The sequence below is a fragment of the Erithacus rubecula genome, assembly GCF_903797595.1.
Source record: "Erithacus rubecula genome assembly, chromosome: 20".
NCBI classification, from domain to species: domain Eukaryota; kingdom Metazoa; phylum Chordata; class Aves; order Passeriformes; family Muscicapidae; genus Erithacus; species Erithacus rubecula.
Genome location: NC_136672.1, coordinates 11,430,605 through 11,455,042, shown reverse-complemented (window position 1 = coordinate 11,455,042; position 24,438 = coordinate 11,430,605). Strand labels below are relative to the sequence as shown.

Below are 24,438 nucleotides of genomic sequence, written 5' to 3'. Positions count from 1 at the left end.
TGTGCGGGGCCGTGGCCCCCTGCCCGCGGCCGCTCGCCCGGGGCTCTGTCCGAGGGGGTTCCTCGCCCCCCGCCCCGCCGGTGGGGACGGTGCCCGGCGGGAGCAGCGGCGCCGGAGCTCCCCTCCCTATCCGTTTGGCGGTTGTCGGTTCCGAGCGCGCACACAGCCAGAGCTCTGTCCGTGGGTTTATTTTAAACAGTTTAATTTGCCCCGGAGGAGCGGCCGCTGCCCGGCAGAGACCAACCCAGCGCGACAGTTCTGGGAATCGGCGCCGGCGAACCGGCCGCTCTGAAATGCAAACGAGCCGCGGCGCGGGGCCGGGGCGGGGCCGGGGCGGGCACCACGCGGCTCCGGGCCGCCCGGCGGGACCGGCTCCCGTACCGGGACCTGCCGGGGCGCCCGCGGTGCCCGGCCTCCTCCTCGCCCGGCGCGGCGGCGAACGCCGGTTCCGCCGCGGGCAAGAGCCGTGTGCGTCCCTTCGGAGCCGTTGGGAAAGGCTGGCACCGGGGGGACAAAGGACACGGAGGGTGACGCTGCCGGGCAGGCGATCCGGCTCCGAGTGAGCCCGTCCCACGTGTGCGGGACCCGCGGAGCCCCGGCCCGGCCCCGCCGGACAGCGAGCCCTTCCCGAGCCCCTCCTGGACCCTGCTCGGCCCCCGCGCTGCAGGCCGGGCGGGACGGCGGGGACCGGCCGGGATCGGCGGGGATCAGCGGCCATGCCGCGCGCTGGGGCCCGGCGGGGCGGGCGCCGCGGAGGCGGAAGCGGAAGGCGGGGTCGCCATGGCAGCGCGGAAGCGGAAGGCGCGGGCGATGGCGGCGGGCGGCGCGGCGCTGTGGCGGCGGCTCTCGGCCTGGCTGCCGCGGGGCCGCCTCGGCCTGGCCGCGCTGCTCGGCCGCCTCTCCGACCGCCTCTCCCGCGGCCGCGACCGCCGCGCCCGCAGGTAAGGACCGGCCGGGGCCCCGCCGACTCTCCCGGGGCTGCGAGGAGCGGGAGCCCTCGGCCGCCCCCGCAGTCGGTGTCGCGTTACCGGGACATCCCCCGCTCGCCGCTTCCCTTTCCCGGCCCTGCCCAGCCCTTTGGAAAAGCTGCGTAGGGGTGAAGGGGCGGCGCGGTACCCGCGGGCCGGGGTGGGCTCTGCTCTCGCGGACCCCTTGAGCTCGCCCCGCTGTGCCATGGCCCTCAGGACAGCACCGAGCGTTATTTCCCTTCAGTTCCCATTTCCGTGCCCGCACCGTGCCTGCACCGTGCCTGCACCGTGCCCGCGTTGAGCCCGCACCGTGCCCGCACTGTGCCGCCTGCCCCGTGCTCTTGTTCACACCAAGGAAATCCTTTCCGCGCTTCTCTTTTGGTCTCAGCAGTGTTTTTGGGACAGGTAAATTAGGCTGAGCCCGGGAAAGTGAGTTAGGGAGCAGCCCGTAGATCCCCCGTGGTGTGTGTGCGAGTGAAAGGACAGCGCCGTGCCCGCAGTTTCACTTCACCTCTGCTGTGAAGATGAGGTTTTACAGCGAATAAGAGTTTCAGCTCCATTGTGAGTTTCTGTACTAAACCTACATTTTTAAAAATAGAACACCCCCCAAAAAAATCCGTTGTTTCTATTTAGGTCTACATTTTGTTCAGAAAGGGTCTGAGGTGGTTCCTTTTGATTCCGTTTTCTCTTTCTGGTTAACTCAGTGATGCGAAGTACATGGAAAGGGCTCCCCCCTAGTTCATTTTCTGTTCCTCTGAAACCTAGTTTGTCATAGTGTGGAATTTTGGTGATTTCTTCATAATGTTACATGGTTTCTGGTAGTTGTGTCTGCGTGGTTGCGGGGATTGGTTGTGCTTGGATAATCACTGAGCTGATGTCAGTCTGGTGGACAGAAGCTGCTGCTCTGGTAGCCAGTGGCTGTGCCAATGGCTCTATGGCTGGAGCAAAATACAGATTTATTTGATAATTCTAAAAGCCACAGATTCTCAACGCTGAATAAGCTGTGAATTTCAGTACTGGGTTGAAAGATCAAACGATGTGGACAAATGGTAAATTACTTAGGGAGTGAAAATCTGGTAGATGCAATTAGTGGGGATAAATTGACCTATACAGAATTAATCTGAATCAAACCAAATAGTCCTGGTGCTGCAGGTTGATGTTCCAGTCAGAGCCTGGATGCTCCAAGCTCAACCTATCACTGCCTGTGACCTTCAGAGCTGCCCTTGGGGCTGCCCTGGCTCCAGGCAGGCAAGTGCAGTGGGACTCACAATTCCAACAGTCCTTGCTAGAAAATGGCTTTCTGGGAATCGTGTTTCTGGAAAGTGTCTGCTTGGCCGCTGGTCTGGCTTCTGGAAGTGTAATTGGGCTGGCCAATGAGATAATGAGGACAGTATTCATCTCTGTTGATTGTTATTGTAAAATACATAAAATTTGCCACTGCTTCCTCCCTGGGAATAATTCCAGAGGATGTTGTTTGTGACCTGCAGGGCTGGGTTAGTGCCCGACTGTGCCACTGCTCTGTGGGCAGTGTGGTGGGTTTTAGAACCCCGTGGTTCTGGATCCAGTGTGAATTCCTGTAGCTCTGTGTGCCATGCTCCTTTGCAGAGATGGAACAGTGGGAATCTGCTCTCTGTGTGTGGCCTGTGAGGCTTGAGCTGAGCAAAGGTATATGAAGGTTATGCTCAGGTTCTGTAGAGACTTATGAGAATGTGCCTGAAAAGTGGCATTTCTTGTGTTTCTGTTCTGCTTTAATATTTTCTGCACATTTTAGGGGATATTTGCATTATTTTTAACAACCCGTGCTGGTGATCTCTGTCACTTCTGAGTATCCAGGCTGAGCCCAGTCCACATAATCTCTTAAAACTCACCATCCCAGGAATTCCTGCACTGACTGACTCAGATTTCGGTGTTTGTGAATAGTCAGTGACAAACTCCTGGATTTTCCAGGAAACACCACTATGGACTGGTTTCCTTGTAAGGATGTTTGGAAACTTTGTGAAGATCCAGGATTGTATCATGAACCAGATGAGTGAAATCATCTTCCTGGAATCTCTGTTCATTTGGGCTCTGGATTGTGGTAAAAGCCCGAAGTTCCTCGTAACAAATTCTGGTAAAGGCTGTGATCAAGTTTCCTCTTGGTGTGTGGCGATGGTGGAACCATCAGGATGGGCCACAGGACAGTGGCTGCCTGCTGGCCCGAGCACCTGGTGGTCCTCAGGGTAGGACCAGCCCCCCCACTTCCATCCCTGGCTCCCATGAGTGGGGTTTGCAGGCTGGGATGGTTCCTCTCATGTTCAGGGATGCAGTTCAGTCCCTTGCTCATGGATTCCTGGATCTCATGGGAGCTGCTGTTGCTAATTGTGTTGAAATGTGGTTTTGTCATTCGAGCAGCCTCCTGCGGGGGTAGTTCTATGACTGGATGAATTTGCATGTGTGAAACCTCTGAGAGGAGAAGTTGCTGCTTGCTTCCTGTCACCCGCTGTGTGATGCTGGCAGTAAGCTGGTTTCTTCCCAAAGTGACTTCAAAGAAATTAAATTTGTTCTGAAATTTCTTTTTGAGGAATGAGTTTCCTGACGTTTCCCTCACAGCTTTTGTGAGGTTTGCAGGGGAAGTTGTGACCCTGTCTCGTACTTCTGTGGAGTTGCTGGAGAGGGATGGATCCCCGTTGTGGCTCTTGGCTCATTCCTGCTGGGACATACTCGCCCCTTTTGTGGGTTATTCTTGGGGTGTTGACTACTCTGGCTTTGCTGGGCTTGCACTTGGCCACCTTGGGTGCTGTAGATCTATTTTTGGGTAAGATTGAGGAATGGAGGCATTTTTCTCTTTAAAGCACCGTGATCTTTAAACCTGAAACGTGAACAACTTCATCCCAGCTGAGAACAAAGCTTGCCATGAAGGGAGTGTTGGCCATGGCCAAGCTGATTTGTGTGAGATGGAGGTAATTCAGAAGTGGCTGGTTACAGGTAGAGGTGGTAGCACCACAACACTGCCAGACACCAGAGTGTCCACACTCCCATCTTCTGCAGCTCCCGGCCTCCTTCCCCTCCCATGTTGTCCTGATGGAGGAGTTGTTTCCCCTCATCTCTGTGCCAGCTCAGGGAAGGAGCTGGTGATGTTCAGATCTGTTCTCCCACATTTTGCTTGTGTTTCTCTGTTTCTACATTTGGTTTTGGTGATCCAGATCAGATTGTGGAAAGGGAAAGGCACTCTTGCCATTGTGGAATGTTTCTGGGAAGCAGTGGTTTCACTATAAAGAATTTCTCCATCTTTCTTTGCACAGATCGTCATGGCTCCTCCTAGCCCCACTGCTCACCCCTCCTGTTCCAGTAATCACAGCCCCACCGTGTTCCCTCTGTCCAGAAGGAGCACACAGGTTCCAGTGGATCAGGAATCTGGTCCCAGAGTTTGGGATCTCCAGCTCGCACGTCAAGGTGCTTTCGTCCCCGGCGGAATTCTATGAACTCCTGAAGGTAAGCTGTGGGCTCCAAGTTGTGGGAATGGTTTTGATTCAGTCCCAGTTTTGCAGCTGCTGCTGGTAACTGCTCTCATATGGAATAGGTTTAGCTGCAGGGAGTGTGTTCTGCAGTTTCCCAGAAAGGACTGGTTTCTTCCTTGAGTTTTAGATGCAGTGAAGGTGCTGCTGTGGCTCTGCTCAGCTCTCTACATTTGTGTAGCCACTCTCCATGTGTTTCCCTTTCCTCCCCCAAGGCCAGGGAGCCAGGGCAGAGCTGTGGCTGAAGGCATCCTCCCAGGGGAGTGCAGCTCTGGGCTGATGGCTCCTCAGGAGCAGACACTCTTGTGGAACTGAACTTGTGTTTTGTGCTCCCAGGTGCAGATAAGAGCAGCCAAGCAGCGGGTGGTGATGGCCTCACTGTACCTGGGAACAGGACTCCTTGAGCAGGAGCTGGTGAGTGTGGAAGGGTTTGGGAAGGTCAGGAGGGGAGGCACATGGCACTTCTGGTTTAGCTCTGGTACAGAGCCAGGGAGCTGCTGCACTTCTTCAGGGGATAGTTAGCTTGGACCTGTCAGAACGGACTGGCCTGCTGTTCAGAGTGCTCAGGGGGCTTTGTAAAACTCATTTCATGGGAATCTGTTTTTCCCTGGCATTTTTCTTGAATGGGATTCGAGCTGTAGGTGTGTAGTGCTGTGTTTGTGTCCAGGTGCAGGACACAGATGAAGGGTTGGTTTTCTGCATTTGAGACCGAGGTCCCCTTTGCTTCATGGTATTTGCCTTTTTTTTGTTCTTTCCTCTGGAAACAAAAGCATTTTTGCCCAAGGGCTTTAGGAAGAAGCCTGGCCTTTGCCAGGTTCTGATGTTAGGAAGCAAATGCCCTGGCAGGGTAGAGGTGGATGGAGCCTGCATAGGATTTGTGCCCAGCTTTGTCTGGGCTTGCACATAGGATTTGAATTTGCATGGGACAAACACTTTGTAGCTAAAGAATAAAACTGTAGTGAATTCCTACCAACGTTTGTCTTTGGTAATGAAAGTCTGTGATTTGGGAATGATATTTTTCTGCTAACATTAATTGCTCTTGTGAGACCTGAAGAATGTGGACATGTAAAACTGAGGCTCTTTGATCTGTGGCTTTAGGCTGGTGGAGGCTGCCAGGCTGGCAGATACAAAGGCTGAACTGGCTGTGCTTGGCACAAGGAGCAAGGGCTCACACTAGGGTGTGGGAGCTGTCTTGGCCACGTCTCCTGCTGCTGAGCACTTCCCTTGGAAAGTGTATTTGCTTTTGTAATGAGGAGAGAACTCTCTCTGCAGGTGTATTGCTTAGAAGAAACACTGGAGAAATCACTGCAAGCAAAAGGCTCACCTGACCTCAGAGTTTCCATTCTGCTCGACTGCACCAGGGGCTCCCGGGGTAGGAATTGCTTCATTGCTTTTGTCAGAGCCTGGTTTTACTGTTAGGCTGGAGAGACAGTTCTTTTCAGGCAGGTATCTTGGCTAATTAGATCTACTTGCTTCAAGCATGCGCCTTTCAGGATTGGCCTTTTGTATTCCAGAGCTGCATGTTCCCAGAAAATCTTGAAGCTGAGCAGCTTTTCTTCCAAAAATAGGTGGTAGGAGCAAGAAGGGCCAAACTACTCTGTGTAACTTGTGAAGTCTTGCATGGTTAATTTTCGCCCTTACCCATCACGCTCACTTATATTTTCATTTTGAAAGGAGAATGGGAATTGTTGGAAGCAGCAGCACATTGAATCAGGAACCTGTGGTCATCTACAGTGACTCCTGTAGATAAGTTAGCAGTGCTGATGAGGCTTAAGAAGCTTTGAAAGTGTCAGACCTGCCCTGTGACTGATTCTGGATGTCAGTTTCAATATTGACATAGTGCAAATGACAGTGATTTTTAGAAGAAGGAAGAAGAAAGGAAAGCCTGTGAAGTGCCAGTGGGTGGGAGGGGTGCTGACCCCGTGAGCAACTGAAGAGCTGTGTGTGCTGTCTGCCTGTGTGTGTGACGCTGCCTGTCTGTGGCAGGCAGGAAGAACTCTCGGACGATGCTGCTGCCGCTGCTGCGGCGCTTTCCCGAGCAGGTGCGCGTGTCGCTGTTCCACACGCCCAAGCTGCGCGGGCTGCTGCGGCTGCTGATCCCCGAGCGCTTCAACGAGACCATCGGCCTGCAGCACATCAAGGTCTATCTCTTTGATGACAATGTCATCCTGAGCGGGTGAGTCCTGCTGCGCCTGGCCTTGCTCTGCAGCCTTTCATTGGGCTCTGGGCAGGGTGGCTGTGCTGCCAGAGGTGTCTGAACAGCTGGACTCCTTCCTGATCCTATCGGTGCTCTTCTGAGATGGGAGAGCAGCCACAGTTACTGCACGTGAGTTTCTCAGATGAAAACGAATCTTTCTTAAAGGGAAAAATATTTTGAGATTCTGAAGGAAATGGCCGATTTATGCTTCAGTGCAGCTATCCCAGAGTGAGGCCTGTAGCCTGGGTTGGGAGGTTGAGATCTTGTGCCCATGCTCTGAACCCACCTCTTCCCTTTCCCTTCAGTGCAAACCTGAGTGATCTGTACTTCACCAATCGTCAGGACCGCTACATCCTGCTGCAGGACTCTCCCGAGATCGCAGACTTCTTCACGGAGCTCGTGGATGCCATTGGAGACGTGTCCCTGCAGCTGCAGCAGGATGACACAGTCCAGATGATGGAGGGAATGGTACACCCATACCAGGGTAGGAGGAAGCTGTCTCACCTGGCTGGGTGATGGGATGCAGAGGAGAGGAGTCACAGCCAGGGTTTAAGGATGACTTAGGCTTCATCCGTGTGGGAGTTGCTGGGTGTCTGACCATTGTTCAGACTGTGGGGTCTCCTGTTTTGTGCCATCCAGTGTTAAAATCAAGATTGCTTGAGTTTCAGGACTGGGTCTGTTGGAGTTTTCCCAGCACAGTGGCTATCACAGGCTAATTTGGCAGGGCATGCAGAGGCTGGAAGTAAGTCTGCAACTGTCTCAGTGCTGCCTCATAAATGTGCTGCTTTTGACTTGGAACAAAAACTTCAATCCTTTGAGAAGTTTTTCTGATATTAGCAGCTGCAATTCCAGGTGCCCTTGGTGTGCATGTTCTGAAGGGTTTATGAATGTGCTGCTGTTGTTGATAATTAATCTCTTGTAGTAGAGTTTGTTCTGGGAATCAAATGGGAATCAGTTCAGGAAGATGGGAACAAGCGTAAAATTGGGCAGCGAAGGGCAGTGATGTGCCAGGCTAATTGCGTCATCAGTTTTTGTCCTGGCCTTGCACTCCTGGGTGATGTCAGTTCAGGCTGGGGGTGGCAGTTTATTTGTGTGTTCCAGCTCATTCTTGGTTGTCAGTGTAGCCTTGTCATCGTCCTTTCCTTTCTCAGAGGATTTTTCAGGCTGCTGCCAGTTGCTGAGCATTTCTCTTCTGTAACATAGGTCTGCTGACCTTGAAACAGCTGGTTTGGGCCTTGGGACAGAGAGTCATGTGCACTCTGTGTTGGCCCCTATTTGTTCCTGTGTCCATGTCCTGTCAGTAGCTTTTCCTGGAGTGTGATGGATGACACGTAGCTGTGTGCCTGTACACCTCAGCCACCACCTCTCTGACTTTTCCTGCAGGAGACAAAGTGGCTTACTGTGAGATTGCCAACCGCAGGGTCATGGAGGTCATCAACTCAGCCCGCACACGGCAGGAGCTCCTTCATGCAAAGACTTTCCACAGCAGCCAGCCAGGCAGCTCCCTCGTGTCCCAGCAGGGCTCTCAGGCGTCTGGGAGTGTGAAACCAGAGCCTGACACCTGGATCTACCCCTTAATCCAAATGAAGCCCTTTGGGATTCAGATAGACGAGATGGTAACAGAGACACTGCTGACAGAGGCTGAGCGGGATGCCAGGATTTACCTCACCACTGGCTACTTCAACTTGACTCAGGCCTACATGGACCTCATCCTGGGCACCAGGGCTGAGTACCGCATCCTCCTGGCCTCACCAGAGGTCAATGGGTTTTTTGGTGCCAAAGGGGTGGCAGGTGCCATCCCTGCTGCCTATGTTTACATTGAACACCAGTTTTACAGTGAGGTCTGCTACCTGCAGCAGCAGCAGAGAGTGCAGCTACAGGAGTACTCCCGTGATGGATGGACGTTCCATGCCAAAGGTAAGATGCCCTTATGCCAAGGGCTCTTGTGCAGGGGTGTGTGCAGCTGTGCATTTGGATTGTGAAAGGAGCAAGGGGCTGGCTGGGTGCCAGGCTGGGCTTAACCTTCAGAACACTCCTCCAAGGTTCAGACAGCTGGCTTGTAGACCTGGAGGGTTTGGAACACTTGGGGGACGCCTTGCCTTTGGGGTTCTGCTTCAGTACAGTCACAGGGTAATGTAAGAGCTGTCCCTGCAGTGGCACTGAAGCACTGCCTGCATGAGAAATGTGATGTGAAGGACAGGAAGCATCTGGATGCACTTATGGTGCAGTTTCTTGTATCCTCTGGGCTGGCTTCAGCAGGCAAGAGTAGAGGTTTCAGTGGGCAGCTGAAAGAGGGGAGCAGCCCTCTGTGGGAACAGTGTGAGTGTTGGGGGATTTGCACCAGGGGATGCAGGGATGTGTGGGAGTGCAGCCTGTGCTTGTGGGAGTCAGGGCAGCCTGAGGGCACGGGGCTGAGGAAGAAAGATGGACTAATAGGAGTTAATGGATGCTGCCCTCCAGGTCTTCTCTGGGAGGGCCTGGGTTCCTGCTGGATGTACTGCCCAGCTCCCACAGGCTCAGCAGGGTGCTCCAGCTGGAGTGTTTGGGAGTGACTGGAACACTGGGCTCCAGTCATTCCTGTTTTGAAGAGAGCTGTTAGTGAGAGTGGCTCCATGTCCCTGCCCCTCTCAGGGGTGCTCACAGGGAGGCTCAGATCTACTGGGGAGGGAAGCTGCTGAGTTGTCAAAAATCCCTGGGTGCTGCTGGCTGTGTTGGAATGACAAGCAGATCTCAGAGTGCCCCTCCCCAGGCAGTTGCAGTACAGGGAGACCCTTCTCTCCCCCCAGGGAGATCCCTGCCTGCCTGCCTGGGCTATCCTGTGTCTTCAGGATGCACGTGCTTGGGTGATCTGTGGTTCCCAGGTTCTGCCTTTGCTGAGCACTGCTGGCTCCCAGTGGGATGTGGTTTGGCATAAACTGAGCCCAGAAACAAGGGCTGCTTTTCCCAGCTAGCCAAGTGCAGATGGCCATGGGTCCTGTTTGGGCCAGCTGGGACAGTGCTTTGGGCTCTCTGCTGTGTGCTGTTTGCTTGGGGAGGGATGCAGGGCTCAGCAGCTCCCGTGCCTAGCAGGAGGGACAGCTGGAGACATTTGCTGCCTTGTTGCCATTCCCCTTCAGAGTGCTGGGAGGATCAGCGTGCAGCTCCTCCTCTGGCATGCTCTGCCCTTGGCTGGATTCACCTTGCTTCCTTCTGCAGGAGTCACATGGTGTGGCAGAGAGAACAAGGACAGAGGAGGGAAGGCAGGAAGCCTTGGAGATGTGAAGGGCATGTGCACAAAGGAGCACATGGAGCCTAGCTCCTGCCTGAGGACATGAGACTGCCAGCAGCAAACAGTGCCTGTTGGTGCTTCCTCTCTGGCTGGGACATGGGACACCCTTTAGTCGCCCATGAGGTCTCGCTGGCTTACCCCAAACTCTGGGGCTGTGCTGCCTGCCCCTCCTGCTCCCCTGGAAATGCTTGTGGCTGCGTGCACAGCCTCAGGTGGTGTTCCCAGGGATGTCCCTCCTGCATTTAGCACATGCAGGTGTGGCAGAGTGCTGCACAGCAGCTGTCCTGGTGAGCATCCCAAAGCCTACCTACCACCTTCCTGGCTGTGGTGTTGGGGTAGCACTGGCACATCCCTGGGGTCGGGGTCCCTTCCAGGGAAGTTGTGGTGGCAGCGTGCTGGACAGGGGGCTGTGTGCTGTGAGATAAACCCTGTCACTGCCATTGCCTGGCACTGGGAAGCTGCACTTCCCCTTGCTGGAAGGTGAGTCACTGTTTGAGCAGATCCTGCCAGATGGCTGTGAAACCAGAGACCTGTAAAGGCTGTGGGACTGCCACAGGACACTTGGGAAGGCAAGGAATCTGTTCTTTATGGCTGCTGCTTGGGCAGAAGTCCAGCCTTTGGCTGGTCAGACAGCAGCCAGCCCCTGGCAGGGCCGTGCTTGGTGGCAGAAGGTGGCAGAGCTCTGTGCTGTGGGTGCTTTGCTGTGTCTCCCAGAGCCCGTGGGCGCTGCCCAGCCCCGCTGTGGTGGGGGGCCCGCGGGGGCTGGAGGTGCCACGGCCTGAGGGCAGTGCCAGCTCTGTGCTCTGTGCTGTGGGGGCGGGGAGGAGCTTACAGGAACTGGCAGTGAGTCGGCAGCATCTTACTCAAGGCATTCTTGGAACTGCTCTGGGGCTGAGTTGGGAAACCTGCTGCTATTTTAAGGCCGAGGTGGTTTTTATGCTATGGGTTCTTTGTTGCAGTCTGTGTGTGACCAGCCATGGGGATAAGCCTCTACCAGGGACTCACCCAGGGCTCTGCTGAGGAGAGCAAAGGCTTTCTGACTCCATTTGTGCAGAGTGGCCACACAGCCTCTCCTTGGCAGCAGTCCTGACTCTCCTGTGGCTGTTCCTTCTTGCCCTGCTGCAGCAATGTGCTCTAGAATAATGTGATGCTTCCATCTTTCCCTTGCAAACCTGTCCTGGGCTCTGTCCTGCCTGCTGTCTGTGCTGGTGGGTGGCAGTGGGGGCCAGGTGCCTTGGCAAGAGTGATCTCATCCCTGGTGGTCCTCTGGAAGTGAAGGAGTGAAATAATTTGCACTTCTCTTGTGAATTCACCTGCCAGAGCTGGGAGATGCCTCTTCACGTCATGGTCCCAGGATGGGGGTTGGTCCCTGGCCCTGGGGTGGGCCTGGGGCTTTGGGGCTGGTTCCTTTGCTGAAAACCTGTTTGTTTTCTCTCAGCATTTCTGAATTCACTGTGGTGCAAAACTAAAGCAGTGACAGGAGTTGCCGTAGGGTTGTTCTGGGGCAGTGTGTTCCTGGGGGGCTGCACTCCCAGTCAGAACACTCAGATTTGGGCTGTGCTGGCCCCCCAAGTCACACAGAGCCCTGAGGCCCTGCTGGGCTGCTCTCTGCTCCCCGGGTCCCACACAGAATCTGCGACCCACGTTTAAAGCATTTACCTCACTCTGAGGGAAGGCACCACGTGAGCCCACCCTGGCTGCTCCCCTGGCTGTCACACTACCTCTCTTCCTCATTTTTCCTGCAGGCCTCTGGCTGTACCTGGCAGGGAGCGACCTGCCCTGCCTGACCCTGATTGGCTCTCCAAATTTCGGCTATCGGTCAGTGCATCGTGACTTGGAAGCGCAGGTGGCCATAGTGACAGAGAGCAGAGCCTTGCAGCAGCAGCTGCACCAGGTAAGGGCAGATCCTGGGCACGTTGTCCTGCTGGCTGACACAGGGAGTGAGGCAGTGGCAGTAAAAAGCTCCACTACACCAACCCCAGAGCTGCTGCAGCGTGGGGAGCCCTGAGGAGCTGCCAGTGAAGGGACTATTGATGAGCTCCTGCTGCAAGTGCCCAGTGCTGGGAAATGAGGCCATAACGGGAAGGGATGTGTGTCCCCAGTGACCTGGGAGTGCTCAGGGCTGGCTGTGCACAGAGCCTGCCCTGCAGGCCCTGCTGCCTCCTCTGCTCACCGTGCTGCCCCCTGAGCCTTAACCCCAGCCTTCAGCATTGCCCAGGGCGTGATGGCTGCTGGGGTAACCAGGCCAGGCCTTGGGCTGGTGGAGCTTGGACTGCAAGAGGGCTTCTGGACTGGCTGGGATAGCCATGAACTTCTATGACAAAATCCTTATCTTGGATAATAATATGACAGATACATGAATAATTTTGACACAAACATCTGTAAGTAGTTTGATATTCAATGTCCCAGGGTTTTTCTGTGCTGTTTTTGCTTTAAGTAGGCAGCTTGGAATGCTCAGCAGTTCTGCTGCTGCTCCAATTCCTGTCTGGTTCTCCAGCTGCCTTTACTGAATCTTCTGCTGGAACTGACTGTCCCAAGTCATTTCTCCTGCAGTGGTCTGTTTCAAAGCAGATTTGGTGCCTCTGTGTGACTTGGAGACCTCAGAAATGCACTGTGTGAGGCTGGTCCTGGCAGAGTTGTCTGCAAGATCAATGGGAATTGCCCTCTTGCATCAGGGCTCTTCCCTGGGATGAGTCAGAGTGTATCTAATCAAAAACAATTCTATTACTGGAAGAGTTGCTTGAGTATTTCAATTCATATCTTGCCTCTGCTTGTTTCTAATGGAAGGGGAAAATCAATGGAAATGTGACACAAAGGAATTTTCTCACACAGGACTGCAGTGATCTCATTCAAAGGGCTTTAAACCATTCCCGATTGCTGGAAGCTGATTCTGAAATGGGCTGGGTGTTTACTTTCTGTGGTCTTTTTTAGAAGACTTAATCCATTCCTGGGATGCTGCCATGAAATCACTTTGCCTGTGTAATGTTCAGTTCCATTTTAAAAATGCGTGCTGAGATTTGGGAAGAAATGTGAGTGGTCTGGATGTCTTTGGGTGCTTCTGTGAATGAACTGAGATTGATTCAGGGAACTGGCCTTGCCTCCAGTGCTCAGATCTCACCATACTGGATGGTCCTGGAGCAGAATCCTCACAGCAGGGCTGACTATAGCTCTTGGAGCATTTGAGGCTCTCAAATTAGAGTGAATTGGCAGATTAATATCTTGGTTCATCTTTTTGGTGTTACTTTCCAGTACTTGGTTCCTGCTTCCCTGTTCCACCCTGAATTTAAATAGTGCCAAGTATTTTCTGCTGTTTAATTCAGCTGCTTCACAGCTTCAATTACAAAAAAAGATGATGAACAAACTTGTAGGAGCTGTTGTGCTCCTTGTTTGCCTGCAGATCCTGTGTCCCCAGTGTTTGTGCTAAAGCCCTGCTTACCTGTGAGCAGAGTGCTGCTCTCACGTGCTGTGTGTCATCAGCAGGGTGGTTCATTTCCTCCTCAGCACTGGGTGCACGGGTGTTTCTGGTAATTGAGTGAGATCACGGCTGCACATTCATCTGCAAACGGCGCCTGGGCTGCAGAGAGCCAGTCCCAGGAGCTTTGGGTGAGGTTTCCTTTGCTGGCAATTACAGCCTGGCCTTCAGGAGTTTGCTGAAACTGAAGCTCTGCTCATGCAACTGTGGGGCACAAAAAGGCAAAACCTTCTACCCTTGTTCTCTGCAGAGTTTAAATTGCAAATTCTTGAGGAGAAATGGTGCATGCTTGTGGCAAAGCTCCCTGGTCAGCTTTATCTGAGAATTTGCTTCTCTGAAAGACCATGATAGAATTTAACACTTGGGATTTACTGAGATGATGTTTCTTTCCCTGTTCAGGAGCAGAAGCAGCTTTACCTCTGCTCAGGTGTGGTCTCAACATCAACGTTTGAGCAGCCAAATCGTTATGTGAAACTGTGGGTGAAGCTGGTGACACCTCTGATCAAGAATTTCTTTTGAAAGAACAAAAATTGCTGCTTTAGGTGAGTTTGCTGCCATTATGGGGAATTATATTGCACTGACTGCAGGGAATAGCTGCAGTGCTCTGGCATGAAAGGAAGATGATGGACATTCAGATGATGTGGGGAAAACCAGGCACTTCTCAATTCCTCTGGGGTGCTGGCTGCCCTGGACTGGGACCAGTGCTCAGGTTCTGACTGGGTTTTGTCCACTAGAACTTCCCAAAGGGCCACTGACAGAGAACCCATACAGTGGTATTTTCCATGCATGGAAATAAAGCTCCCATTTCTGAAATGCCCCTTTCTAAGTTTTGCAGAGAGAGACTGTGTTTGTGTTATCTTGACCAGCCAATAGAAAGCACTGTGGGAATATTTAAAATTTTTTGTCTTTGTATCCAGTCAGGGCTTTGCATTGTCCCTGTGGTGTTGGTTAAGAGGGGCAGTTGGTTTTGCATTTCTGTTCTGTTGTGTCCTAGGGTTCCTGGGGGTTCTGTGGCCCATGACTGGAGCCCTTGTGAGCTCAGGACATGACTCTTGCCTGTTGCTGGGCCGTGCAGAGTCTGTGCAGTTGGCACTGCTGTGTGCCCAGGGTTCCCATGCATGTTCCCATGTCCCTTGTACTTGCCTAACTGTGGCCTCCCCCTCAGCAGGGTTTGCCTGGCTCCTTCACATTCACATATGTTACACGTCTTTCATGAGGGGAGGAGAAGACTTTTGATGCTGGTACAGGTTTGGGATGGTACTTGCTGCAAGTAGGAGGCTTGAACCATAACATCCTGCAAAGAAGGTGTTTTTTTTTTCTTCACCTGTTTGCTCCAGCCAGACACAAGCAGGAGCGTGAGGAGTTTTGCTCAGTTCGCACTGAGCCGTCACACACAGAGCTGTGGGAAGATGGAGAGCCAGAAGAGGGAAAGGACTCAGGCCCTTGTGTGCAGTTCTTCTGTCTGGCTTCCCACGGTGGTCTGGCTCCCCACCAGCTCCACGTCAGAAACCACCAGTGGAAAACCAGTATCCGCCCTGAGAACCCCATGTGCTGCAAGAGCAGGCTGCACACAGCAGCGCTTCCAGCTCTGCTTTTATTGATACTTTGCTAAAATGGTTCTGGTACAATCCAACATCGACCGAGTTACACAGCTTGGAGGTTTTTACAAGTAAAAATATTGCTGTTTTTCATTGCCATTAAAAAGTCTAGGCCTCTAGGAGCAGAGCCACCCCCGCCAGGACCCACTTGGCAGCTTTTTCCTTCGTCTTCAGGTTGAAGGTCCAGACGTAGGTGGGCCCTCGCATCCGCGTCTTGTAGACAGGGCACTCGTAGACGTTGACGGTGTCCATGCGATCCACGGGGATGGCTCTGAGCAGGATCACGGGCATCTCGGGGCTCAGCTCCTTCATGCGCGCCTCCGCAATGGAGCCAGCGGCCACGTCCCAGCGCGCGCCTGCGGGGCACAGGGGCACTGACAGCTCCTGCCAGGGCACTGACTGCTCCATGCCTGGGCACTGACTGCTCCCCTGGGCACTGACAGCTCCATCCCTGGGCACTGACTGCTCCCCTGGGCACTGACAGCTCCATCCCTGGGCACTGACAGCTCCCCCGGGGCACTGACACACCCCTGGGGCACTGACAGCTCCATCCCTGGGCACTGACTGCTCCCCTGGGCACTGACAGCTCCATCCCTGGGCACTGACACACCCCTGGGGCACTGACTGCTCCATGCCTGGGCACTGACAGCTCCTTCATGCGCGCCTCCGCGATGGAGCCGGCGGCCACGTCCCAGCGCGCGCCTGCGGGGCACAGGGGCACTGACAGCTCCATCCCTGGGCACTGACACACCCCTGGGGCACTGACTGACTGCTCCTGCCTGGGCACTGACTGCTCCATCCCTGGGCACTGACTGCTCCCCTGGGCACTGACACACCCCCGGGGCACTGACTGACTGCTCCTGCTCCATCCCTGGGCACTGACTGCTCCCCTGGGCACTGACAGCTCCTTCATGCGCGCCTCCGCGATGGAGCCGGCGGCCACGTCCCAGCGCGCGCCTGCGGGGCACAGGGGCACTGACAGCTCCTGCCAGGGCACTGACACACCCCTGGGCACTGACACAGCCCCAGGGCACTGACAGCTCCATCCCTGGGCACTGACACACCCCTGGGGCACTGACAGCTCCATCCCTGGGCACTGACACAGCCCCAGGGCACTGACAGCTCCATCCCTGGGCACTGACACAGCCCCAGGGCACTGACACAGCCCCAGGGCACTGACAGCTCCATGCCTGGGCACTGACTGCTCCATCCCTGGGCACTGACACATCCCCAGGGCACTGCTGACACTGACTGCTCCCCTGGGCACTGACACAGCCCCAGGGCACTGCTGACACTGACTGCTTCCTGGGCACTGACAGTTCCCCGGGATGTCAGAGCTGCTGATGTGGGGAGCTCAGAGGTTAGGGTTGGGTAGAGTGGCTCCATGGTGGTTAGGTCTGACATGTTCTCATCTCACTGTGATCCAGGAATGCATTTGCCTTACTGTGTGTGGGATGTCTGAATAAATTCTGTCCCCACCCCTCCTTTCAGCACGGCTTTATGTGGGAATTGCAGAATTTAAGGTGAATTGGCCCTGGTGGGATCTATCACATGCTGTCCCATGTGCTCTCTGTTTTTGTCCAAGTGGACCCTTCAGCTGCTCTGCTGAATTGCCTCCTTCCCTCTCATTAGCAGTAATTATCATGGATTTAATTTTCTCAATTTGTCTTACTCAAGCATCAACTAAGAATGTGACATATTCACTAGAGCCCTGTAGCCCCAGGAGCCCTGGGGTTCATGAGCTGGAGCCTGAATTGCTAAGACACAGATTTGTGGTTTGGAAAGGCTGTGTGATCTGGGCAGTGCTGCCCTCAGCTGGTGGCTGACTGGACCCAGATGGACCCAGCTGTGCCCAGGGCTCCCTGCTCTGATGCAGTTTTTACCTTCCATGAATAGCCCGTGCACGTAGGAGCCTTCTCTAGGGGGAAATGTTATCTCCTCACGGGTTTTCTTGGTCACCTCTGCTGCCAGACACATCTTATCCAGGGGCCACTGCTTTTTCCTGGCTGTGGACTGCATGATGGCTGTGAGGAAGGACTGGGGGTTGAAGAATCCTGCCAGCCACACTGTTGCAGGCAGCACAAAATCTGTTGACCACACTTCCAGTTCCTGGAAAATAAACAGAGTCCATGAGGGGGGAGGATGTGCTGTGAGCTGCAGGACACTGTGACAGAACTGATGCTTTGCTCTGCATAACCCAAGTTTCAGCTTGGGGACTGGCTGGAGGTAGTGTGGGAGGAATAAGCAGCAGATTCCCCTGCAGCAATGAAGCTGAAACCCTGAATTAATAGTGCAGAAAATACTGCTGTTATTTTTTAACAAAGCCAGTTTTATTATTTTTTTTTAATGGGACACCCAGAGTTGTAATGGGGTGAAGAGGAGCTGACCTACAGTGATGTACTGTAATGGGAACCCTGGTCAGATTTGTGCTCCCATTCCTGGAGTAACAGCCCTTTTCAGGTACTTTAGGCTGGTTAAATTAGAAATAAAGCAGTTGCCATTAAACCAGTGCACTGGTGGGAAGGCCCCAAGCTCTGTCTCACACTCTGCTCACCCTGATCCTCTGCAGCAGGTCTGCATACCAGGTTGCCAGGCTGAGCAGGGAGGGGTAGGCACAGCGTGTCCAGGACTCTGGAACGCTGTCATAGAACAGAGCGTTTGCCAGCTCTTCCATCTCCGCTGTAATCGTCAGCTCTCCCTTGGACAAAGAGAAAAGCCAGGCAGTGTCACTGTGGTGGGGCAGCCAGGGCTGTGTGTGGGCTCAGGCTGGGCTGCCCAGCACACCTGCAGCAGCTGCAGCAAGGACAGAGAGCTCTGCAAACGCCGGGAGATGCCCAGGCTGCTGCCTGCCCTTACCTGCAGCCCCAGGTCCAGCTCCTTCAGCGAGCGCCTGATCTCGTTGGTCAGGATGTTCATCCTTTCACATTCCTGGAGGGCTACAACCGTGTATGGGGTCTTGTCCTTTGCCTTTGCCATCATCTCCTCCATGTTGAACGTCTCCGGCAGCTGCCCAAGGATTTCATCCAGGACTGCCTTCACCTGAAATGGGAATGCCATAAACTGCTCTTGCCCAGAGAAAAACCCTGCAGGTTCCATTCGATTAAGTTGGTAAGATTTTTTCTTTTTCTGCCCTGTTGTTTCTTTGTACCTCCTCCTTTGTTACTAATGCTGCATTCTGTTACTAACTGCTCTTGGGCCTTAAAAAGCTGTAGTTCTTTTTTGATAGCCAAAGTAAGAGATCTGAGGCCATGGAAGCTTGTGAAATTCAGTTGTAAAGTTCAGGCAGTCAAGAAGAAGACTTTTACAAAAAAAAAAACTATTTTAAATCTTTGTTTTTAGTATTGCTCATGAATGGAAAGAGCAGCCAGCTCCACCTGCTGAGCAGCCCCATGCAAGCCACGTTGCCAGTGGTGTATCTTGGCTCCTGACCATGCTGCTGGCTGCCTCTGTGCCATGTGTGCCACCATCCCCTGGCTGATGACCACGTGTGGCTGGGCTGGAGCCACCTCCCTCTGCCACCCCCTCCTTACTGCCGTGGGACTACTCTCTCTGCTGTCTCCAGGACTGTACCTGTCTCCCCTCTCTAGCCTCAGTTGTCACCCTTAAGAGGTTTTTTCCCCTCACCTTGAAGAAAATCAGTTAATTTCTACTGTAAAGAGACAGGAGGTGACTTGCCTGTTCCTCTCGGGAGGCCCCTGTGCCTCCGGCAGCCTCGGATTCCTTGGGCTGCAGCTCCAGCACCGTGCGGAAGAGCCTGTCTGAGGTGACAGTCAGGAAACCCATCTCTGCGTTGGGGTGCAGGCCATACAGGTGGGGGCTCTCTCCTGGCAGGTTGTCATCGATGTACTGGTGGTAGTCCTGGGCATGGGGTCAGGGCCAGCGTTAGCTTGGAAGTGCAGGCAAAGGAGCCCTACAAAGCTGTCACCATTCTCAGGGCCCTTTGCAGCACCTGCCCGTGCACACCGAGGCTCTTTATTAACTTGTGTCTCAGCCAAGTTTCCCCCTTGCCATCTCAACCACAGCAATTACTTTTGCAGCAGTTCTGCGCATTGCCAGGGGACTGACTCTGTCCCTACATTCCCCTTGGTTAGCGAGAGGGAACGTGGGCTCACACACATTTACCCGGGGTCAAAGCAGGGGCTTTCCACAGCACAGTGCAGTGTTTGTTACCTCGTAATCCATGCGGGGAGGGATCATGAAGCCCGGAGCCAGGGCCACCTCCCCGTCCAGCATCTCGGGCTGCACGTACTCGCTCAGGTAGGTGCGGCACAGCCGGCGGTCCCAGTCGTCCGTGATGTGCCCCCCGTACATGATCTCACCAAACAGGTACCGGAGGTCATCCCACGGCACCTGCAGCACAGGCTCAGGCTGGGACTGAGCCGCTCCCAGGAGCTCCCCATGCAGCCACAGAGTGATGGGGATTGACCTCTGCAGGGAGGTGACAGTCCCTGCACCCACTGGGGCTGGGAAGAGGGGCGGCTCTTGATCACCCACAGATTTCTCCTTGGCTCAGTATGAACACAGCCATCTGTGGTTTGAATCCCATCTTTTTGTCTAGCCAGCACTGATCACGTCTGTGAGGGCAGGTCTAAAGGTGAGACCAGCCCTGTTCACTGCACCTGCATTCTTGGGCCAGGCTTGATTTTTAGGGGGAACCACCAGGGCATGGGTTAGGGCAGGCACAATGGCCAGGGCAGGCACTTTCCTGCCTCTTCCAGGCAGCTCAGTCAGGTCAAGAACTCATCCCCTTGCATGCAGGGAGCAGGGGAGGAACTGCTCCTGGCCCTGGGCTTCATGGGGCAGCATTTGTGCTGCAAACTGGTGGATGCTCTAAGGAAGGCCAGTTGTTGCAGTGTGTGCCGTGCTGAGGAGCAGTCACCCTGCTGTGCTCACCTTGGGGTTGGCCTCCAGGTAGTTGTGCAGGACGTTCACAGAGACAGTCAGGTCGCCGTTGTTGAAGGGGTAGGACCTGTTCCAGCCCTGGGTCCCAAACCTGCGCCGCTCAGCCACCGCTGCATGGAAGTAGCAAAGTGCAAACAGGATGCACCTGAACTCCGTTTCTTTGCTGCACTGCTCCAGTGTTTCCTGCAGAGGAACAGCGAGGCTGGGCTGCAGCTCGGTACTGCTATCAGATGCCCCTCTAGTGAAGAACATTTGTAGGCAAAAGAGAACTGAAAGTGTTAATTAGGAAAAAAAAAAGGCATACAATTGTATTTTAATGATTTGCTAGTTGGTAATTTTTGCACTTAGGAGGAATTAGGAATTCACACCCCAATGCCCTCCTGACAGCTGAGGCAGCTCCAGGTTCAGCCTCAGGAAAGGCACTGGCAACCTGGCACTGCCTTGTGTTGGAAACCCTTGGACATCTCTGGTTCCCCCTAAACCCCTGCCAGAGGGGGACTCTCCTGGAGGATGTGCTGGCGAGGGCTGGCCCCAGGTGCAGCATGACACCTGATGCTCAGCCTGTGGAGCCCTGCAGGGGATGAGCTGTACCTGCTGGCCAGAACGGGCTGGAGGGGCAGGGGGTACCTGGGAGAACAGGTCGAGGGCTCCGTGCAGGTTGGCACGCATGCCGGTGGGTGGCTCGCTGGTGATCTTGATGGAGTTGTCCAGCAGCCCCTGGGGGATGATGTGTGTCTCGGGGCTGGGCGCCGGCTCGGCGCTCATGAACAGCCGGTACTCGGGGTGGCTGTCCTCGCTGTGGTGCTCCACCAGCTTCTCCAGCGTGTCCAGCCAGCGGGCCACCAGGTGGATGTTCTGCAGAAGAAACTCTGTACCTCGGGAACCTCACTGCCCCCTCGCCCTGGTTCCTGCTGCGGCTCCACAGGGGAAGGTGCAGAACAGCACCAGGCGCTCGGGCACGGCCACGGCCGGCGGGGTGACCGTGCACGCTGTGCCCGGACGCTGGCAGGACTTTGTGTCCTGGTGTGCCCGGTTGCCACCAGGGCTGTGCACCCTGTGGTGTGCCCCACTGCCCCCACCCACCTGCAGGATGACCCAGTGGCCCTCTGCAGCTGCCACCTCCAAGGCGTGCTCCGCCACAATCTCCTGGCCTTGTCCCAGCGACACGTTGTGGATCTTGCCGTTGTCAATGGTGAAGCCCAGCCTCGTGCCTGGGAGGGGAGCGTGCTGTCAGCAGCAGTACTGCCCTGGGGCCATGCAGCTCTGGCCGCCTGGCCAGCAGGGCTGGTGCCAGTCTGGGGTGGGCATCGCCTCACCCAGCGCTTCCACATCCTTCAGCGGGTCAACGCCGGGGGACAGGATGAAGAACAGGGGCGTCGAGGGGCTGCTCTCTTTGTACACCTCCGAGAGATCAGTGCTCCTGCCTTTTACATACTTGCTTCCCATCTTCTCTTCCACAAATTTCCTGCAGAAAAACAGAGCCATGAGTTGGGAACAGGCACTGGTTGCAGCTGGAGTGGTGACACTCTGGGGCTCTTGCAGGAGGGGCCTGTGCTGGGCACCTGATGGCATAGGTCATCCTGTCAGGGCGCAGGCACCGCAGCACACACAGCTTCTGCAGGGCTGTCTTGTTCTTCCAGTCCATGGGGAACACCTCGTTCTCCGGCGCCTCCATCTCCACAAACCTTTTCCATCGCTTTGCTGAGCTCTCAATGTCGTTCTCCAGGCTGCTGAACTCTTCCATTTCTGACAGTGCCTTCAGGTACCAGACTAAATCACTCCTGGGCTCTGCTCATCCTCAGGGCCCCCTGCAGCTGACCCCAGACCTGCTGCCCTAGGGCTGTGCTGGCATTGCCCTGGCACAGTGGGTGACTGCACAGACCCACCTTGACAGCACCCCAGCCCTGGTGCTGCAGGAAGTCCACAGGGGACGTGACACCAGTCTTGGCAGGGAAGCGCAGGAGAAAGTCCAGCTCTGCTGGGTTCACTTCTTTCTTGAGGGCCAGGACCTGGATGTTGGGAGTTCAGCATCACAGCCACCCAACACCCACAGCCCCAGCATGAGGAGTGAAAGGCTCTGAGCATCCACAGCAGCACCAGAGAACAAGCTGTCTAAAAGCCACGTGAATGCCCCAGACATTTGTAGGGATTACCTGGAAGGTGACCTGGGCCAGGAAGATGAGTTTGTCTCTCTCAAAGAGGCCCTGTGCCGTGTACACATAAACCGAGTAGGTGATCTGGTCCGTCAGGTTGATCACCCTTTGCTGGGTCTCCTCGCTGGGGGTGGCACGTTGGATGGCTTTCTCAAAAACCCCATTGAAGGCCTGAGGAAGATCCCAGCAGGCATCAGCACGTGGCTGCTGGGGTCTTGTCAGCAGCATGAAAGCTGAAACACTGAATTGCCGTGCTCCCCCGGCTCTGCCCTCCCACAGACGTCTCTGTCCCTCCTCACTCCCCATCTACCTTGAGAGAGAACTGGTAGATGGGGTTGATCTTGCAAAGGTCACTCAGGATGAAGTACAGGAGGGACGCACGCTCTGCTGCCGGCCGGTAGTTCTCTCTCGCTTCGTTTATTTGTACTTCAGTGACTTTAGCTTCTTTTACCTGGTGTTACCAGAACCCCATCACACATCAAAGCAGTGCCCACCCTCCTGCTGGGTGCCCAGCTGAGCTGTCCCTCTGCCTGCAGCACCAGCTCCAGGGATCACATGCACCTTTTCCTCAATTTCCTTGGCTGTGCGCTTTGTTATCTCCAGGTTCTCCACCAGCGCCGTGTCCCGCAGGAAATCTCCCCCGGCGGCCGAGAGCCGGGCGAGCAGCGAGTCCTCCAGCTCCTTCAGCTTGATCTTGAACTCGTTCTGGCTCTTGGTCAGGCTTGCCTGTGACAACAGCACCCAGGGACGTGTCACCCAAGAGAGAACAGAGTGCTGGCACCAGTCACTGTCACACACACCAGCTGCCCGGGCAGGGGGATGTGGCCCCTCCTGGGTGCCACCATCACCTGCACAGTGGGATGATGAGTGTCCCCAGACCGTGCTGGCTCTGGGGGGCACAGGGACCTGCAGCTGCAGGCTCTGCTCAGGACTCCCTTGGCTCTGGACAAACAGCAGTGGGCACACGGACAGGAGCTCTCCTGCTCCCTGGCCAAAGCTCTGCAGTGCCCCAGCCTCTCCCACCCCTCACCAGCCCCTCCAGCCCCTGCACCTTCAGGGCCTCCAGGTCCGGCCGCTCCCGGGCCACCACGGCCGCCAGCAGCTGGTCCTCCAGGCCCTCCCGGGTCACCAAGAAGTTGATGAGAGTGCACTGAGCCTGCACCTCTGGCTTGTAGTGCGGGTTGAAACATCGGGTGTGCAGGATTAGGCGGAACTGCTGGTTATACTCTACTTCCTTATCTCCAATTCTCATGTATCTGTTCAGTTAATTAAACAAATCAATCCCCACACACTGGGCAGTAACTCATCACAGGCAGATGCCCTCAGTCTGTGTGCTGTTCCTGGCCTCTTGGGATGAATTTCTTTGGTTGGGAAAAGGCACAGCAAGAACAGAAGTACCAAACCAGACTTGGCAGGGCAAGGATGGAGGAGCAGGAGCTGGAGACTGCCCTGCCACAGCCCCCCATGGCCTCTGGGGTGCAGTTCCCCTTCCAGCTCATTGTGCCATATGGCAGATGTCCCAGGGAACAGGTCCTTGAATCACTGAATGAACAGGATGCCAAGGACCAGAACAGCCACAAAGGCCACATTCAGTACAGGTGTCCTGCATGGCACACACTGGAGAACGCTGGGGGATCAGGCTCCCAAGCTGCCCACAGGGAAGGTGCACCTGCCAGCATTTTGGGGCAGCAGTGGCTGCTTGGGGCAGGAGAAAGCCCTGAGCACTGGGGTGTGCTCACCTGCCCTTGGTGGTCCTGCCCAGCAGTGGGTCCAGCACTGCCTCCAGCGTCTCACCAATGTCCTCGATCAGCAGCGTCTGTCCCTCAGACACCGCCTGGGCGATGGTGTCCAGGTATCTGAGGGGGGACAGGACAGGTGTGTGTGGTGAGCCTGTGCACAGTGGGGGCTTGGGCTGCTCTGGGGGCTCGCTGAGACCTTTCCACCTCCTGCTATCGGGACCCCGTGTGCTCTGCCGGCTCCCACAGAGCTCTTAGAGATGCCAGGTGCACCACCAGGCTGCTGCCCTGAATCTGATGTGATTGCCCCGACTCTGCACCCTCCAAGGGCAGGGAAAGCGGGGCTGGTGCGTCCCGAGCCTGTGCCCACCCCGCAGCCCCTGGCCCACCTGCGCTGGCCCAGGCGGACGATCCGCAGGTCCTCCCCAAACTTGTTCTTGATCCACTTGCTGCCCTGCAGCTGTGCGTCCACGAGCAGCGGCCAGCGCTCGGTGCTGCAGAGGATGGCGGCGTTCTCGGTGGAGGTGCGGTCGCTGGGCAGCCCCTGGTTGTTCCAGGCGGCCACGTCGGCAGAGTCGGTGAGGAGGCTGAGGGGGTCCAGCTCCGGGGTGATGGGGATGGGCACCTGATGGGCACAGAGGGGCTGCTGG

The 24,438-nt window shown here is 55.3% G+C and overlaps 2 protein-coding genes across 3 annotated transcripts in view; one reads left to right on the top strand and one right to left on the bottom strand.

The window, feature by feature from the left end:
- The first annotated feature begins 722 nt into the window (after positions 1 to 722).
- Positions 723 to 18,044, top strand: PGS1 (phosphatidylglycerophosphate synthase 1). Its single transcript, XM_079323699.1, has 10 exons — positions 723 to 941; positions 4,250 to 4,439; positions 4,799 to 4,876; positions 5,735 to 5,834; positions 6,449 to 6,638; positions 6,965 to 7,143; positions 8,043 to 8,576; positions 11,673 to 11,821; positions 13,799 to 13,941; positions 17,905 to 18,044. Exons 1-9 carry the CDS (start codon positions 781 to 783, stop codon positions 13,916 to 13,918), a joined length of 1,701 nt encoding a protein of 566 aa, XP_079179825.1. The 5' UTR covers positions 723 to 780; the 3' UTR covers positions 13,919 to 13,941; positions 17,905 to 18,044.
- DNAH17 (dynein axonemal heavy chain 17) overlaps positions 14,980 to 24,438 on the bottom strand; it is a 34,963-nt gene continuing 25,504 nt past the window's right edge. For both annotated transcript variants that reach the window (XM_079323667.1, XM_079323668.1), the window contains exons 63-80: positions 24,178 to 24,413; positions 23,792 to 23,908; positions 23,104 to 23,308; positions 22,614 to 22,778; positions 22,363 to 22,503; positions 22,053 to 22,223; positions 21,786 to 21,908; positions 21,462 to 21,655; positions 21,216 to 21,364; positions 20,983 to 21,110; positions 20,527 to 20,754; positions 19,891 to 20,082; positions 19,168 to 19,347; positions 18,673 to 18,855; positions 17,854 to 18,036; positions 17,552 to 17,695; positions 16,881 to 17,106; positions 14,980 to 15,353 (exon numbers count right to left, since the gene is read on the bottom strand). In XM_079323667.1, coding sequence (XP_079179793.1) covers positions 15,106 to 15,353; positions 16,881 to 17,106; positions 17,552 to 17,695; positions 17,854 to 18,036; positions 18,673 to 18,855; positions 19,168 to 19,347; positions 19,891 to 20,082; positions 20,527 to 20,754; positions 20,983 to 21,110; positions 21,216 to 21,364; positions 21,462 to 21,655; positions 21,786 to 21,908; positions 22,053 to 22,223; positions 22,363 to 22,503; positions 22,614 to 22,778; positions 23,104 to 23,308; positions 23,792 to 23,908; positions 24,178 to 24,413 — 3,213 coding nt within the window. In that variant the 3' untranslated portion in view covers positions 14,980 to 15,105. The remainder of the gene's footprint in view (positions 15,354 to 16,880; positions 17,107 to 17,551; positions 17,696 to 17,853; positions 18,037 to 18,672; positions 18,856 to 19,167; positions 19,348 to 19,890; positions 20,083 to 20,526; positions 20,755 to 20,982; positions 21,111 to 21,215; positions 21,365 to 21,461; positions 21,656 to 21,785; positions 21,909 to 22,052; positions 22,224 to 22,362; positions 22,504 to 22,613; positions 22,779 to 23,103; positions 23,309 to 23,791; positions 23,909 to 24,177; positions 24,414 to 24,438) is intronic.